This window comes from Panulirus ornatus, chromosome 17 (genome assembly GCF_036320965.1).
Source record: "Panulirus ornatus isolate Po-2019 chromosome 17, ASM3632096v1, whole genome shotgun sequence".
In the NCBI taxonomy this organism is placed as follows: domain Eukaryota; kingdom Metazoa; phylum Arthropoda; class Malacostraca; order Decapoda; family Palinuridae; genus Panulirus; species Panulirus ornatus.
The window spans coordinates 50910816-50930344 of NC_092240.1; the positions used below are offsets into that span (position 1 = coordinate 50910816).

A 19529-nucleotide genomic window follows, 5' to 3' on the forward strand; every position below is an offset into this window, starting at 1 on the left:
TACAAGTATGAAGACATTCATGTTAGCATCTTGTGTACACGAGTGTTCAAAAGATGACCAAGCAAGAATATTGCTTTGAAAGACATATTTTTTCTCTTTTTTTTTTTGTGTCCAGTGACACGCAAGTCCAATGGTCACCCAATGGTCGTGGTACCAAGGCACTTGGCTCTCTCTCTCTCTCTCTCTCTCTCTCTATATATATATATATATATATATATATATATATATATATATATGGCCTTTGTTGTCTTTTCCTAGGGCTACCTCGCGCACATGCGGGGGGAGGGGGTTGTTATTTCATGTGTGGCGAGGTGGCGACGGGAATGAATAAGGGCAGACAGTATGAATTGTGTACATGTGTTTATATGTATATGTCTCTGTGTGTATATATATATATATATATATATATATGTATACGTTGAGATGTATAGGTATGTATGTGTGCTGTGTGTGGACGTGTATGTATATACATGGGTATGTGGGTGGGTTGGGCCATTCTTTCGTCTGGTTCCCTCCGCTACCTCGCTAACGCGGGAGACAGCGACAAAGTGTACAATATATATATATATATATATATATATATATATATATATATATATATATATATATATATATATATATATATATATATATATATATAATGGGGATGATTATCAATTATCTTTCTATAGTATATTGATTTTTGCTTTAGAAAATAAACATGGTGTGTTGAACAATGGACTCTCCCTTGAGAGTTGATTTTGCTTTGTGCCTAAGCCTTGAGCACGACAGACGTTACGACCCTGGAGCACAACGGTACGACCCTGGAGGATGACCTTACGACCCCGGAGGATGACCTTACGACGCTAGAGGATGACCTTACGACCCTGGAGGATGACCTTACGACCCTGGAGGATAACGTTACGACCCTTGAGGATGACCTTACGACCTGGAGGATGACCTTACGACTCTGGAGGATGACCTTACGACCCTGGAGGATGATCTTACGACCCTGGAGGATGACCTTACGACTCTGGAGGATGACCTTACGACCCTGGAGGATGATCTTACGACCCTGGAGGATAACCTTACGACTCTGGAGGATGACCTTACGACGCTGGAGGATGACCTTACGACTCTGGAGGATGACCTTACGACCCTGGAGGATGACCTTGCGACTCTGGAGGATGACCTTACGACCCTGGAGGATAACCTTACGACTCTGGAGGATGACCTTGCGACTCTGGAGGATGACCTTACGACCCTGGAGGATGACCTTATGACTCTGGAGGATGACCTTACGACTCTGGAGGATGACCTTACGACCCTGGAGGATGACCTTACGACTCTGGAGGATGACCTTACGACCCTGGAGGATGACCTTATGACTCTGGAGGACGACCTTACGACTCTGGAGGATGACCTTACGACTCTGGAGGATGACCTTACGACTCGGCCCTTTCACTTGACCTGGCTGTCAGTGATGCTTGAGCTTCGTCTCGTCGTGTTCCAGGACTCGTCTCGTCGTGTTCCAAGAATCGTCCTGTCGTGTTCCAGGCCTGGTCTTGTGTTCCAGGCCTGGTCTTGTGTTCCAGGCCTCTTCTCGTCATGTTCCAGGCCTGTTCTTGTCGTGTTCCAGGCTTCGTCCTGTCGTGTTCCAGGCCTCGTCTCGTCGTGTTCCAGGCTTCGTCCTGTCGTGTTCCAGGCCTGTTCTTGTCGTGTTCCAGGCTTCGTCCTGTCGTGTTCCAGGCCTGTTCTTGTCGTGTTCCAGGCTTCGTCCTGTCGTGTTCCAGGCCTCGTCTCGTCGTGTTCCAGGCTTCGTCCTGTCGTGTTCCAGGCCTCGTCTCGTCGTGTTCCAGGAGTCGTCCTGTCGTGTTCCAGGCCTCGTCTCGTCGTGTTCCAGGCCTCGTCTCGTCGTGTTCCAAGAATCGTCCTGTCGTGTTCCAGGCCTGGTCTTGTGTTCCAGGCCTCTTCTCGTCATGTTCCAGGCCTGTTCTTGTCGTGTTCCAGGCTTCGTCCTGTCGTGTTCCAGGCCTCGTCTCGTCGTGTTCCAGGCTTCGTCTGTCGTGTTCCAGGCCTCGTCTCGTCGTGTTCCAGGCTTCGTCCTGTCGTGTTCCAGGCCTCGTCTCGTCGTGTTCCAGGCTTCGTCCTGTCGTGTTCCAGGCCTCGTCTCGTCGTGTTCCAGGAGTCGTCCTGTCGTGTTCCAGGCCTCGTCTCGTCGTGTTCCAGGCCTCGTCTCGTCGTGTTCCAAGAATCGTCCTGTCGTGTTCCAGGCCTGGTCTTGTGTTCCAGGCCTCTTCTCGTCATGTTCCAGGCCTGTTCTTGTCGTGTTCCAGGCTTCGTCCTGTCGTGTTCCAGGCCTCGTCTCGTCGTGTTCCAGGCTTCGTCCTGTCGTGTTCCAGGCCTCGTCTCGTCGTGTTCCAGGCTTCGTCCTGTCGTGTTCCAGGCCTCGTCTCGTCGTGTTCCAGGCTTCGTCCTGTCGTGTTCCAGGCCTCGTCTCGTCGTGTTCCAGGAGTCGTCCTGTCGTGTTCCAGGCCTGGTCCTGTCGTGCTCAAAGGGCACATAGCCTCGGATGCCCCTCTAGCACTCAAACTTTTCTCCTCTCGTCGTTTTTTTTTAATGGATTCTGAAGACATTTCTCCTGTCGTTTTTTTAAAAGGATTTTGAAGACATTATTTTTTCCTCCCCTCCTCCTCCTCCCCTCCCCCACTCGTGTGCTGGAACATTGACAGACAAGCAAGCAAGACGCTTCTGATCTTCATTGCTTGCACACACCCGGGGAGGAGAAGAGGAGAGCCAGGACGAAACACTGGGGAGATAATTACTCCTTCCCCCCCCCATGGTGCTGAAGGAAGCAACAAACACTATAATGCTTCACCCAGGTGATGTAAGGGAGAGCCAGGACGAAACACTGGGGAGATAAACTGCTTCACCCAGGTGATGTAAGGGGAGCCAGGACGAAACACTGGGGAGATAAACTGCTTCACCCCAGGTGATGTAAGGGGAGCCAGGACGAAACACTGGGGAGATAAACTGCTTCACCCCGAGTGATGTAAGGGGAAGCCAGGACGAAACACTGGGGAGATAAACTGCTTCACCCCAGGTGATGTAAGGGGAGCCAGGACGAAACACTGGGGAGATAAACTGCTTCACCCCAGGTGATGTAAGGGGAAGCCAGGATGAAACACTGGGGAGATAAACTGCTTCACCCCGAGTGATGTAAGGGGGAGCCAGACGAAAGCACTGGGGAGATTAACTGCTTCACCCCAGGTGATGTAAGGGGAAGCCAGGACGAAACACTGGGGAGATAAACTGCTTCACCCCGAGGGATGTAAGGGGAGCCAGACGAAAGCACTGGGGAGATACTGCTTCACCAGTGATGTAAGGGGAGCCAGACAAACACTGGGGAGATAAATGCTTCACCCCAGTTGATGTAAGGGGAAGCCAGGACGAAACATTGGGGAGATTATCTGCTTCACCCAGGTGATGTAAGGGGAAGCCAGGACGAAACACTGGGGAGATTAAATGCTTCACCCCAGGTGATGTAAGGGGAAGCCAGGACGAAACACTGGGGAGATTAACTGCTTCACCCCAGGTGATGTAAGGGGGAGCCAGAACAAAGCACTGGGGAGATTAAATGCTTCACCCCAGTTGATGTAAGGGGGGGAGCCAGAACAAAGCACTGGGGAGATTAACTGCTTCACCCCAGTGGATGTCAAGGGGAGCCAGATGAAAGCACTGGGGAGATTAACTGCTTCACCCCAGTTGATGTAAGGGGAGCAGAGAACACTGGGAGAAACTACATGATAGGGGACACTGGGGAGATTAAATGCTTCACCCCAGTTGATGTAAGGGGGGAGCCAGAACAAAGCACTGGGGAGATTAAATGCTTCACCCCAGTTGATGTAAGGGGGGAGCCAGAACAAAGCACTGGGGAGATTAAATGCTTCACCCCAGTTGATGTAAGGGGGGGAGCCAGAACAAAGCATGGGGAGATTAAATGCTTCACCCCAGTGGATGTAAGGGGGAGCCAGAAAAAGCACTGGGGAGATTAATTGCTTCACCCCAGTTGATGTAAGGGGGAGCCAGACAAAGCACTGGGGAGATTAATGCTTCACCCCAGTGATGTAAGGGGGAGCCAGAACAAAGCACTGGGGAGATTATCGCTTCACCCTATAGGATGTAATGTGGGTTACCAAAAGCTATGGGAGATTAAACGCTTCCCTTTTAAGAATGTGGGTTATCATATATAGCTATTGGCAACGCTGTCTACTGTGCCACAAGCACTAGGTAAGTACAACGGATCTGTACCAGCTATCGTCTGTGTACCACAACACCACAGTCTGTACTGCTGTACCACAGTACTATCGTCTGTGTACCACAACACCACAGTCTGTACTGCTGTACCACAGTACTATCGTCTGTGTACCACAACACCACAGTCTGTACTGCTGTACCACAGTACTATCGTCTGTGTACCACAACACCACAGTCTGTTACACTCAGTCTGTTACCACAACACCAATGTACTATCCGTCTGTGTACCACAACACCACAGTCTGTACTGCTGTACCACAGTACTATCGTCTGTGTACCACAACACCACAGTCTGTACTGCTGTACCACAGTACTATCGTCTGTGTACCACAACACCACAGTCTGTACTGCTGTACCACAGTACTATCGTCGTGTACCACAACACCACAGTCTGTACTGCTGTACCACAGTACTATCGTCTGTGTACCACAACACCACAGTCTGTACTGCTGTACCACAGCACCGTCGTCTTCACCACAATGCCACAGTCTGTGCCGCAACTCCAACGTCTGTGTCACAACCAGCTACAGATAAATGTTATTTCACGCCTATTTTTTTAATTTCGAATTTCAAAATAGACCCTCAACTACACGACTAAATTAACTTATTGTAATTATCATTCATCTGGAGGGCAACACGCATTTCAAAATGTAAATAAAAGATATAAACATATATATAAACCTAAAAAGAAAAAAAGATACATTTTCGATCACCCTTGACTCTGATTATTATTGAAAATATAAGTAATTGCCATGACGCTGATTATATAATTGAAACAATAATTGATTGTTAAGGTTTTATAATTATGCTCCCTCAGGGTTTGCGAGCGGCGGTGGGGGTAAGATGTCCTCCCAACACACGCTGGGCCAAACCCGAACTCACTTATATCCCTTTCGTCTCTATAAATTCATGGATTACATTTATATTTGTCATTTTCAACATTTTTTTTTTATTTACACCTTCGTCAACACACACACACACACACACACACTACAAAAGCTGGCGAGATGGACTTGATTTGAAAACTACTTAGTGGTTCCAGAAGAGAACCATTGGATCAGTCGAAGAACAAGTGTAAATACAAAAGGTTTTTTTTAAAGGTATGGGACATTTTACACGTCCGTTGCTATACATGGGACATTTACATGTCATTAGCTAGACATTGTATGACAATGTTTATAACTATTTACTTAAAGGGGCACGAGACACTACTTCATAACTTGTCGGTCACTAATGTATATATGTAAATATACCTCAAGTTCCCTTAAGTACTCGACTCCATTGTAGTAATTAAAAAAAAATAGATATTTAAGATATTTTTTGCCAATTTAAAGTTTCACGAAGAACGAGTCGAGTGAGTTTACGTGCAGAGATACGAATGGAAATCAAACTATCCGTGACAGGCAGTTGGGTTCGAACGAGGCTGTTTGGGGAATAGGTCGTTGACCCGTAGATGAGTATGTCTGAGAGAGAAATATTTTGAGTTTCCTGTAGGTAAGGAGGCGTATTATAATGGCAATCATGGATATGATATGAATATTTAGGAAGTATATTCTTGAAAGTATATAAGTTGGTGTTTTTAACCCCTGGAATGGGTAAGTCATTCCATATGTTAACGACCCAATTGAAGCATAAATACTTTGCCTCATTCGAGGTCAAAAGAGGGTCGACCACGAGTTTTTTCATTACTACAAGTGATCTCAAGTGAATCAAGTCATAAGGAGTTTGTGAAATTGAGATAATAAAAACCTTTGATCGATTGGAATATGTCTGTATTTGATCACCTCTTAACCTTCTCTTTTCTCAAATAATTAATTGCTCGTTTCTTAATTGTTTTTTTTCTGTTTTTTCTTTTTATTTCTAAGTAGGGCGACCAAAACCGAACACAGAACTCAAAATTGGACGCCCTGGTATCTAAAAAGTATGAGAAATTATTTCCATAGACTTGAATTAGGTCACCAGTTATTACTACGGGTATTATGTACATATAAATGTTGTCTAGTTCAACATCAGCTAAAGCTTTATATACTTCATATTTAAGGGGGGAAATAGCTGCTTAGCTGTATACTTAAAGCTTTATACACTTCAAAAAGTGAAATTTAAAAACATTTGTGCTTAACTGTACCCGTAAGCTTAAACCTTATTTAGTCACAAAACTATATATATATATATATATATATATATATATATATATATATATATATATATTATAATATATATATATATATATATATTGGAAAGGATCACAATTTTGCGCGTGATCAAGATGAGTCCACGGGGGAAAATGAAACACGATAAGTTCCCAAGTGCACTTTCGTGTAATAATCACATCATCAGGGGAGACACAAGAGAGAAATATAGCATGAGTTGATATATATCGAAGAGACGAAGCTAGGACGCCATTTGGTAAACATTTGATTGTCCATGTGATTGTCGATGTATATCAACTGACTGTTATATTTCTCTCTTGTGTCTCCCTGATGATGTGATTATTACACGAAAGTGCACTTGGGAACTTTTCGTGTTTCATTTTCCCCGTGGACTCATAGGAAATATATAATATATATATATATATATATATATATATATATATATATAATATATATATATATATATATATATATATATATATATATATCGCTGCGGTCCCTTTTGTCTGTACTGTGTGGGTGAAATCTGTCTATTGATAGATAATGCGCTCAAATTGATTGGTACGACGCTTGAGCGCGACGGTAACTGGCGTTTGAGTACGACCGTACGACCCTTAGGGGTATAATAGCAAGCTCAGCTTGCCCTTGAGGTCGGAGGCCGGGCGCCATCTTACCCAAACCGAGCCTCGTATTATGCTGTTTTAATGGCGAGTAATACAATATAATTAATAACAATATAGCTACGATGAATCTATAATGATTTAACGTCTTTCAGTGTCGTACCGTATTGATTTAAGGGTCGTACCGACACATCCTGTAATTATTCAAAAAAGAAAAAATTAAATAGCTTCATTTTTGATTTGCGTAAAACCTACCTCAAAATTTTGGTTAATTGGGAAAGTATTATATAGTAATCGCCAATTGTTTGATTCGAATCTGAATTTTTCGTTGTTGTTACTCTCTTGGGTATTTTACGAGTTCGTATTTTAAGGAAACTTTAAAAGTTTTAAGGAAACTTTAAGTTATTTAAGGAAATTTTAAAAGTTTTAAGGCAATTTAAAAGTTTTAAGGAAACTTTAAGTCTTAAGGAAACTTTAAAAGTCTTAAGGAAACTTTAAAGTTTTTTAAGAAACTTTAAAAGTTTTAAGAAAACTTTGAAAGTTTTTTTTTTTTTTTAGGAAACTTTAAAAAATTAGCAAAGTTTAATTCAGTCCCGTGGCTCAGTGATAAAATATTACCCCGCGCCCCTTCAAGCTGCGAGAAAACTGCCAACGTCGCTAGTCGGAGAAACTATATGGCTATTACTTAGTCTAAGAATTATTTATATATTGCAAACAGTGTATATATATATATATGTATATAAACCCACGACCCCGATGAGAACATGTCATCGACTAGAATGATGCGATCTATCCCCTTTGTATGAGTTGACGGTAATGGAACTACGAGAAAGAGAGAGAGGCGAGATTCTTGCCAAGCGTCAGCGGTCCTGCAACTCGTACATGAGGGGGTCGTGGAGTCTGCTGAAGAAGAACTTCCTGAAGGCGTTCATGAGGTGGTACCTGTTCAGGTCCAGCATGTAGTCGTCGTCGGTGTACACCTGCAGGAGGCAAAGTACGTCCTGGTTAGATCAATGCGAGTTTAGGATTAATTTTTCTTTTTTTTTTATGATTAAAATTAGGAGAGCTGTGTATGTCTATGTACTTATGTTTACCTACCTTATATTCGTGCCGATATATATATATATATATATATATATATATATATTATATATATGATATATATAATATGAAATGTAATTATATATATAATATATATATATATATATATATATATATATATATATATATATATTATATATATAACATATAAATTAATATTATATATATATATATATATATATATATATATATATATATATATATATATATATATAAAATTACCATTTTCATATACGTTAATGAGGCCTGACCATGACACATGTTTCTACCGGAAATCGTAAACATTAATTATGGTCATTGTTTAACTGCCGTTAAACTTAAAGTTTTTTTATTTTTTAAGATGTGTTTCACGGGCCAATTATCCTTAATCTAATCACATTTAAAGAGAATTAAATGAAAGTTACGATACTTTAAATCAAGTACCCGTTAGATACACAAGTCCTTTATTTATTTTTGTCTACGATAAATAATGTAGGGTCTACGTATTTTAGACATTTTTTTTTAGGTTTTTGCTTTAGTTAAAACATGAAACCCAAACAGGTACAAAGCCATTGTTTACATGTCGTCTTTTGACATAACTTATACTGGAACATCCTAATTTATTTCCCTTAAGTTGGTTATTTTTGCTCTGTAAAGCAACACTGGGTTTATTTTCCCTTAATCGTTTTAAGTCTGGGTTAAGTTAGGTTAGGTTTTTTCTTAAGGTTACGCGAGTGTCTAGGTTGCGCTAGCATTTTAAGTAAGACGACCCATCACTTTTAAGTCCTTAAACACGACCTATATCTTTAAATCCTTAAATATGACCTCTATCTTTAAGTCCTTAAACTTGACCTATATCTTTAAGTCCTTAAACATGACCTATATCTTTAAGTCCTTAAACATGACCTATATCTTTAAATCCTTAAACATGACCTATATCTTTAAATCCTTAAACATGACCTATATCTTTAAATCCTTAAACATGACATATCTTTAAGTCCTTAAACATGACCTATATCTTTAAATCCTTAAACTTGACCTATATCTTTAAATCCTTAAACATGACCTAATTCTACGACCCAGGCCTTTTTTTTTGACCCCTGAACCTCTGGGTTAGGTCGTGGACCAGGTAGGTCGTGCTTATCCTACTTTAAGGGTCGTATCGTCGTGCCTTTAAGGGTCGTAAGGTCGTACAGCTATTCCTAAGACTTTCAATGTTATTGGATGTTGTGCACAATGGCAGCTGGCAATGTATATATATATATATATTTTTTTTTTTTTCATAATATTCGCCATTTCCCGCATTAGCGAGGTAGCGTTAAGAACAGAGGACTGGGCCTTTGAGGGAAACATGCCAGAAAATTATCTTTGGTGAATGACTTGTACTAAATATAGTTCGCCTATCTGCATAATATTCTGTATGATGTGTTGGTGGTTGTAATGTAGCCAAATGGTAATAGGTCAATTTAGGTTGAATGACTAAGGCTATTGGATACTAGGAATGGCTTGTCATATGTTAGAGCAATAATGTTTCAATACTGAACATCTTACGCTGTGCTGAAATTCAGGTGAAAACCCATCACAATACATTCATACTTCCATGAAAAAACAAACTCATAATTACCTTACCTGCTGTATCATTTCTTGCAAATAATGAAATCTTCCCCTTTTTTTTTATTATGAATTCAAACTTGGGGGAATTCCAGAAACTAATTACTGTAATTCATAACTGAAACTTCAGGTTTTGAGTCATTGCAGTTACATGTAGTGTGTATTTTATTTTCCAAAGGAAGGAACAGAGAAGGGGGCTGGATGAGGATGTTTCCTCAGAGGCCCAGTCCTCTGTTCTTAACGCTACCTCGCTGACGCGGGAAATGGCGAATAGTATGAAAGAAAGAAAGATATATTATATATATATATATATATATATATTATCAACTAAATAAAACAGTATCAAGGATGGACTAGGTATGTAGACTAGATTAGAAAAGAAAAAAAGAGAAATCAGTGTCCCGGATCCGTTGAGTCAAGCGTCACACACATTTAAACACTTAAACAGAAATTCTAACCTTGTGTCTACCACCAGACTTATATACAATATGTCGTACAGAATATAGAAATTATTCTAATTATCCCTCACTCTACCTTTCCTTTGGTCGGTGCTTACCAGTAAACCGACATTACGAAACATTGGGCTACAGGACAGACACAGTGACAGAATATATTCATTACACATGACTACGTCCTCTTACTCTACTGCTGCTAAAACATGGAATCCTTATTTTTTTTTTCCCCCAAAAAAAACACCACCATACATTGGACACACCATACATGGGCACGGATCTTCACACGCTGTAGTTGCGTGAGACCCGTATTCTTCTCACGGACACGTAGCACAGACTAGGACTCACATTTAGAAATCTAGCCAAAGAAAGATAAGAGACAAGTCATATATATACACATAAAAATATATATATATATTGTGCTACGTTCTAGAAAGGAGGGCCAAGGAAACATGGCGTTCAAGTTTTGGACCGTCCGTCTGTCGCTGTGATCGGCCCGGGTTGGAGGGAGGAAGGAGGAGGAGGAGGTGGCAAACCAAACGGTTTAGTTTTGAAAGGACTCTGACCAGGGGGGCGCGGGCGTCGTCGTCGGCCAGGGGTTTTTTAAAGCACTGACTGACATTTAAAGCCAGCTGGGGTTAGACTTCCTTTCAAGGGGACTGTCGAGGCAGCGTCTTTGAAGGAAGAAATGCGTCGTGACATTGTAGAGGTGCTGGCGGTCGCCTACCAGAGGGTAAGCCCCATCCGTGTATACCTACAATTAGGACAAGTGGTGAAGTGGTGGGTAGGGCAAGCTACAAACCCCTTTTTTTTTGTATACATAAGCCCCGTCCGTGTATACCTACAAGGAAGAGAAGTGGTGAAGTGGTGGGTAGGCTGCAAACACACATCCCTTTTTATCTTTTTTTTATACCTGCCCTTGCATATGGCCGGTAGCTGGGCGTAGTAGGTGAGTGGGAGTGTTGCATTGTGATGCTCTCTGTTGTCTGGACATTGAAGTATGTTTAGGGAGGTCAGGAAGCTCTGAGGGAGGACAGATTATAAATACATCTCGAGAGGCAGTGGATATTCACAATGGCAGCCATTAAACTTATTGCTTTTGATTGGAACACATCGGTGAAAGGGCATGTTTCACGAGGCGTACTGAATGTCATCTTGAAATCGAAGGTAGGAGTAATCTGTCCTCTCAGTAGAGAGAGAGAGAGAGAGAGAGAGAGAGAGAGAGAGAGAGAGAGAGAGAGAGAGAGAGAGAGAGGGAGAGAGAGAGAAGGGAAAAAAAAGTTGGATTCATGACGGCCAAAAAAGCAATTTATTAATTTGTTGGGTTTAGGTTAGTCGGTGGAGAAAAAAAAATTAGATATGTCAGAAGTTGGCAAGAAAGTAAGAGATGTGCTCAGGTTATGATAGTAATTACAAGAATCTGATTTAAACTTTAATTATATAATTACTATTTACGTGTTTGCGAATAATTAATGGGTTGCAAGACACGAGCGTCTGTAGCCTATTTAGAATAATCGTTTTTGAGTTCAGTGGTACATAGTACAATGGAAGAAGCGTATGTGTGTTTACATATTTATTCTGTGAAGTACAAAATGTTTATTTTAGTCCTTCATTAATTAATTGTGGAGACAATTTAAATCTACTGTGTATTAAGGGGGGGACAAGAAATTTGGAAGATGTAAAATTGATGTTGAATTGTTTAGCGGGTCTGCTATACGGGTTGTAAGAATGTTAGATTAAATATAATTAGGATATTTCCAAAGAGAGAAAGACAATTCAGAAGTAGTTAGATGTGGTAGTTGGGATAATTGTGTGTGACGAGTGCTTGTTAAGACAGAAAAGTCGTTTGTGTGTGTGTGTGTGTGTGTGTGTATCCATGGGTGGCTGGGACATGGTCGACACACCCAAAGCCTATGAGGTGATTGTAGAATAAAGTGAAAGGGAATATATGACTGATCGAGGATCAAACATGATTGAGGACTCTGTGATGTGAACGGCAAGAGAAGTTTCGAAGAGGATGGAGAGAGGCAGAGAGAGAGAGAGAGAGAGAGAGAGAGAGAGAGAGAGAGAGAGAGAGAGAGAGGTGTTTTCGAGGTAGAGGGAAAAAAAACCATTGAGTTATACTTGGTTTTATCTGCAAATACGTGTGTGTGAAGTTACTTCTAGCGGCTAATGAAGGTAGAAGGCTGCAGTTATGTGCAAATTAAGGTGTTAGCAACGATAAAATGTTTTTTTTTAAAGTAGATGAATGTTATAAACAATATATATATGGAAGGAAGTAGGAACAGGGAATGGTGTGAAACATAGGGAGGGGAGTGGTAATTGCAACTATGGTTCTAAATCTTAAATAAAGATGTATTAAAAGAAAGGAAACTTAAGAACATTAATATATGCATAATTTTAAATGGAAAATTATATGAAAATCAATGTAGAAATTAATGGACAATATAAGTAATTATGAATAATTTAATAATGAAAAATATTGGATTTATGAAAATTGAAGTTAATAAAAGATTAGTGAAGCAAAATGCAAATCAGATGTTTTTAAACAAAATAACTATCAACTTGTGTAATTACATAATTAGTGGTTACATGGATGTTTTATTGTATTTGGTGAACGCTTTCGAATAACACACGCCCCTGCATACGACTATTTCCAGCACTCCCTAACTTGAATTAGCTCGCTTCAGACCTTCGTAACCAGCTGATAAGGCTAACCAGATAACCAGTGATTGCACAGGTGGTTATATCAATCCTTTGATTAACGACACTACGACCTTTTGGTTATTTAACACGACCCTAAACGACCAGGTTAGGTTAGGTTAGGTTCAATTATACCAAGATCCGTTCTTGCCTTGTGTGCTCAAGGGTCGTACATGTTGTTCAGTAGTTTGATATATATATATATATATATATATATATATATATATATATATATATATATATATATTGGAAAGGATCACAATTTTGCGCGTGATCAAGATATTCCTATGAGTCCACGGGGAAAATGAAACACGAAAAGTTCCCAAGTGCACTTTCGTGTAATGGCGTCCTAGCTTCGTCTCTTCGATGTATATCAACTGACTTATATTTCTCTCTTGTGTCTCCCCTGATGATGTGATTATTACACGAAAGTGCACTTGGGAACTTTTCGTGTTTCATTTTCCCGTGGACTCATAGGAATATAATATATAATAATATATATAATATATATATATATATATATATATATATATATATATATATATATATATATATATATATATATATATATATATATATATATTTAATTAGAGTAGAACAACAGGTACTGTACATCATACCTGAATAAAGGTTTGAGGACAGGGGGGTAACTTTGTGCACATCAGATACGGAAACACGTTACACTTTTGGGTGTAATCCATTTACGTGACATAGTATTAGTTTTCTCGTGAACTTCCCTGAAGTATATATATATATATGACTAGACTTTCCTAACTGGTGACATTATTTCTCTTAAAAAGGGGTCAGGGCGAGACACGTAACTGTTTCATGTACAGTTTTCTCATATTTCTAAACCCACCCAATGACTCCAATACGATGGCTGGGTTAATGGTATTAGAGTGAGGAATATTCATATAATGGTACCCCCCTTTGTGTTTTTGGAAGGTCTTGCATAACCCTTTTTATTACTAGGGGGAAGAAGAAAACGGAGGAGATAAAGGGAGATGGAAGAATTGTAGGCCAACAGACCACGGCAGAGGGTAAGGGTCTATTGCCAAATGGTATGTATCCACCTTTAGCAGTCGAACTGTCACAAGACAGGCACAACCTGTTGAGGGGCCAAAGCGGTTGTAGCAACACATGTGAATACTTGTTGGACTGGCTGTGTGTGTGTGTGTGTGTGTGTTGTTTATCAAAGACATTTATGTCTATTTGATTCTCGCAATTTGCATGGATGTTATAAACTTCGTGCGTTTAAAGGTCTTCGAAGTTTAAGATGTTTTTTTTAGAATCCACTCGACAAGGCCTGCTTACAGCCTATCTAACTTATATAATATATATATATATATATATATATATATATATATATATATATATATATATATATATATATATATATATCTTGGTCGTTTGAACTTTGCCCAGCCACATTGCTCGACTGACCAGACTAAATCGCGTTTATTTGCCAGCGTTCAAATCTGCCTTTGTTAAGCTACAGTTTAGAACAGAGAGTTCACTACGTTACGTTTCATTCTATGTCGCCTATTATATAAGAGAGACATTTTATAACGACGATTGTCTAAATCGTTTCGAAATACATGGGTTACGCAAGCAGCGTGAAGCACTGTTTTGAAAGCGTCGTAAACTTTGATTTTGAAGTGAGGTTTTATCTAAGAAACTCTTTGGCGTAGCTAGATCACAAGAGACGTCGGGTTCTTCCACACAGGAAACCACGAGCGGGTGACTTAGACCACTCCGGTGGTCTATGGAGGAGTGAGAGCTGGTGACTTAGACCAGTCCGGTGGTCTGTGTTGGAGTGAGAGCGGGTGACTTCGACCAGTCCGGAGGAGTGAGAGCTGGTGACTTCGACCAGTCCGGTGGAGTGAGAAGTACTCAGACGGACGGGGAACGTACCACATGCGTGAAGTAGGACTCGTGTGATATGAGGGCGTGGGCCAGGAGGAAGGCGTGGTGAGCGGCGGGGTCCCTGGTGCCGTGGGCCAAGAGGACCCGGTTGGTGCCCAGGTGGGATGCCAGGCGGGTCAAGTCACTGTCCTCGTATCTGCGACCCGACCCTTCCTTGTCCGTCGACCCCAGCAGGCGCTCGGCCCAGAACGATCCTGCAGGAGGTTGTAGACGAGGTTGTAGACGAGGTTGTGATGAAGGAGGTTGTAGAGGTGGTTGTGGAGGAGGCAACAACTCAAACTATACATGAGATGTGTTTAATGAAATCAATACAGTATCGTCAAAACGGGGTGGGGACGTACGCGATGTATCATCAACATTTTTTCTTCCAAACTATTTTCCCTCCCCGGGCATTTCAAGCCTTTGTGACCGCCCTTGCGTGTCGACAGAGCACCAGCTGGCGACTGGGGACTTACAGAGCACCAGCTGGCGACTGGGGACTTACAGAGCACCATCTGGCGACTGGGGATTGACTGACGACCCAGCTAGAGGCTTGAGAGGGCCGCGGGAGAGAGGGAGGCAAAGGGAGGCGCTGAAGTGAACTGGACTCACTCACCGTGGGCGCGCCAGTCGACCACCGGGTTGACGGCAGCGACGCATTTGACGAGGTCCGGGGCGAGGGCAGCGGCGTCCAGGGCCAGGGAGGCGCCGGGGCCCCAGCCCCACACCCCGACGTTCATCGGGTCCAGGAAATCGAACTTCTCCAACATCTTCCTGCAGAAGGAAAAACAAAAGAAAGACGACAACAACAACATATATATATATATATATATATATATATATATATATATATATATATATATATATATATATATATATATATGGAAAGTTCTGTGGGGCCTGGATGTGGAAAGGGAGCTGTGGTTTCGGTGCATTATTACATGACAGCTAGAGACTGAGTGTGAACGAATGTGGCCTTTGTTGTCTTTTCCTAGAGCTACCTCGCACACATGTGGGGGAAGGGGGATGTTATTCCATGTGTGGCGAGGTGGCGATGGGAATGAATAAAGGCAGACAGTGTGAATTGTGTGCAAGTGTATACATGTATATGTCTCTGTGTGTATATATATGTATACGTTAAGTATAGGTATGCATATTTGCGTGTGTGGACGTGTATGTATATACATGTGTATGGGGGTGGGTTGGGCCATTCTTTCGTCTATTTCCTTGCGCTACCTCGCTAACGCGGGAGACAGCGACAAAGCAATATGTATATATAATATATATATATATATATATATATATATATATATATATATATATATATAACGAGAGGGGAAGATTTCCAGCCCCCCTCAGCTCCCTCCCCTTTTAGTCGCCTTGTACGTCACGCAGGGAATACGTGGCAAGTATTCTTTCTCTCCCTATCCCCTGCTACTAGTACTACTAATACTACTACTAAAATCCCTACTACTACTACTACTACTACTACTAATTACCACATTCACGGACCCACTCACTGTATGACCCTGGCTTGGTACTGGGCCAGGGTGTGTGTGGAGGTGCGGGTGGATGGGTCGCCCCCCCACAGCTGGACACGGGCGTGGGCCACCTGGTGGCCAGACGACACATACTCCTTCCAGCCCAGGTGCCACAGCATCTCCTCCACGTCTTGCTCCCCGGGGCCCACCCTGAGAGAGAGAGAGAGAGAGAGAGAGAGAGAGAGAGAGAGAGAGAGAGAGAGAGAGAGAGAGAGAGAGAGAGAGAGAGAGAGAGACTACGTCAGTACACAGTAGAGGGGTTGGGGTTAGGGTCAGGTCACTTGGGATTAGGGTCAGGTCACGTCATACGTTGCTCATACTTGTGTATTATATGGGATTTATTTATAGTGGCAGGGAACGCTGGTACAAGGAGAGTTTAATGTTTCTTGACTAAAAACAAGTTGTTTTAAAAAAGAAAGAAAAAAAATGATAGAAACATTAAATTTAGTCCATAAAATTGTTCAGAAAAATGTGATAGAAACATTGAATTTAGTCCATAGAATTGTTAAAAAAAAATGTGAGAGAAACATTGAATTTAGTCCATAGAATTGTTCAAAAAAAATGAGAGAAACATTGAATTTAGTCCATAGAATTGTTCAAAAAAAATGTGATAGAAACATTGAATTTAGTCCATAGAATTGTTCAAAAAAATGTGATAGAAACATTGAATTTAGTCCATAGAATTGTTCAAAAAAATGTGATAGAAACATTGAATTTAGTTCATAAAATTGTTCAAAAAAATGTGATATAGAAACATTAGATTTAGTCCATAAAATTGTTCAAAAAAATGTGAGAGAAACATTGAATTTAGTTCATAAAATTGTTCAGAAAATGTGATATAAAAACATTGAATTTAGTTCATAAAATTGTTCAGAAAATGTGATATAAAAACATTGAATTCAGTTCATAAAACTGTTCTTTGCCTTCGTTGTCCGTTGGGCAAGAGGCGGTTAACTACGTAATGAGGCAAACAGCCAATTTAGGTACTAAGGAAGACGTAGCTTACATCTGGACGACCAACGGGTAGAGCAGAGAGTCGTCTTCAGACGACCAGCCTGGGGGTAGGGCAAGGGTGACGGAGGCGTGGAGGGCCGGGGCCAGAGCCACGTCCAGCGAGTACACGACCGGCAGAGCCAGGTCCTCCAGAGCCCGTCTGCCGAAGGAGGAAGGAGCGACATCCTGTTAGCACGGGAGTGTTGACGTGTGTTGCGGGTACTGCTGGTGTTGATGTGTGTTGCGGGTACTGCTGGTGGTGATGTGTGTTGCGGGTACTGCTGGTGGTGACGTGTGTTGTGGGTACTGCTGGTGGTGATGTGTGTAGGGTTTTGGGGTGTGTACACATGTGCACAGGATGCGTAATTCACACATTTAAGATGATTTTCCTGGAAAAAGGCAGATATTCAGTAGGAGATATAACACAAGGAGTAAGTGTTGACTAATTTTCCTGACGGCTGATGGAGTGTTGGTAAGAAGGGGACTTCTGTTTGTTTATATATCATGTCTTTATCTATATAAATCAGAAAAAAACTAGGTTAGCATTATTGTCTTTTAAGTAGATGACCTGGTCATAGACCATGTAGGTCTTCTGTTATCTGTCCTTCCCATGTATATGTCCTCCAGTTGATAACCTTCGTCATAGACCATCAGGTCTTCTGTTATCTGTCCTTCCCATATACTGTCCTCCAGTTGATAACCTTCGTCATAGACCATCAGGTCTTCTGTTATCTGTCCTTCCCATGTACTGTCCTCTAGCAGATAACCTTCGTCATAGACCATGTAGGTCTTCTGTTATCTGTCCTTCCCATGTATATGTCCTCCAGTTGATAACCTTCGTCATAGACCATGTAGGTCTTCTGTTATCTGTCTTTCCCATGTATCTGTCCTCCAGTGGATCACCTCCAGCTGGTAGAAGCAGTCAGTTTTGAAGTCATCAGTCCTTCCATGTGTAGTTAACATGACTGTAACGTCAAAAAATGTTTTACTACGATGGATGACATGTGGACAAGTGACATGATGGCAGTGTGAGTACATCTGGCTAAAAAAATTGAGTGATAAAAAAAGTGACGAAGAAGAAAAATAAGAAATGGCTTCTAGCTTAGAACTAGCTAGGCGTCATAGTGATGATAAATACAGTCTGGCTCAGGTCCATAACCTAAGCTTGGGAAAGGGCAGTGAGCTGGGAAACCCACCCTCTCCCCCTCTTCAAGCTTTGCGGTACAGCTTATGTGGACAAGTGACATGATGGCTAATAAATTGAGTGATAAAAAAGTGACGAAAAAAAAATGGCTTCTGGCTTAGAACTAGCGAAGGTAAACACAGTGTGGCTCAGATCCATAACATAAGCTTGGGAAAGGGCAGTGAGCTGGGAAACCCTACCCCTCCTCCTCAAGCTTTGCGGTACAGCTTATTTCGCCTAAGCTTTAGACGGTACCGAAGGGGTAACTTGTCTAACCCTTGAGTGGTACTGTAAAAGGGAGGTCCACTTGCCAAACACGGGAGGTAACTTGTGTGGGTGAAACCTCGTAGTGGAGGTGATATAGAATACTAGGTATGGGGAAGGTGGGAATGGGAAATGGGGGGTTACTTGTACCCATACCTCTTTTGGGGTTTACCTATGGGTCGTTGGGGAAGGGGTGGGTGGGTGGAGGTGTGTTAGCTTACCTTACACCTGGTTGAAAGATCACTTTACCTTTCGAGAAGTCCAGTGAGGGTACAACTTACCTTATCCTGGACTGTCTGTGGAGGACGAGTGTGTGGTGGTGGTAATTATAGTCAAGTAGTGGTATACCTCACCTCAACCTGGAGGACGAGTGTGTGGTGGTGGTAATTATAGTCAAGTAGTGGTATACCTCACCTCAACCTGGAGGACGAGTGTGTGGTGGTGGTAATTATAGTCAAAGTATGTATACCTACTCAACCTGGAGACGAGTGTGTGTGTGTATTATAGTCAAGTAGTGGTATACCTCACCTCAACCTGGAGGACGAGTGTGTGGTGGTGGTAATTATAGTCAAGTAGTGGTATACCACTCACCTCAACCTGGAGGACGAGTGTGTGGTGGTGGTAATTATAGTCAAGTAGTGGTATACCTCACCTCAACCTGGAGGACGAGTGTGTGGTGGTGGTAATTATAGTCAAGTAGTGGTATACCTCACCTCAACCTGGAGGACGAG

The 19529-nt window shown here is 41.7% G+C and overlaps 1 protein-coding gene across 1 annotated transcript in view; it reads right to left on the bottom strand.

The window, feature by feature from the left end:
* Positions 1-7920: 7920 nt before the first annotated feature.
* LOC139754744 (prolyl endopeptidase FAP-like) overlaps positions 7921-19529 on the bottom strand; it is a 162946-nt gene continuing 151337 nt past the window's right edge. Inside the window, exons 15-20 of the mRNA XM_071672494.1 lie at positions 17365-17511; positions 16338-16508; positions 15434-15591; positions 14827-15032; positions 10776-10963; positions 7921-8046 (exon numbers count right to left, since the gene is read on the bottom strand). Coding sequence (XP_071528595.1) covers positions 10832-10963; positions 14827-15032; positions 15434-15591; positions 16338-16508; positions 17365-17511 — 814 coding nt within the window. The 3' untranslated portion in view covers positions 7921-8046; positions 10776-10831. The remainder of the gene's footprint in view (positions 8047-10775; positions 10964-14826; positions 15033-15433; positions 15592-16337; positions 16509-17364; positions 17512-19529) is intronic.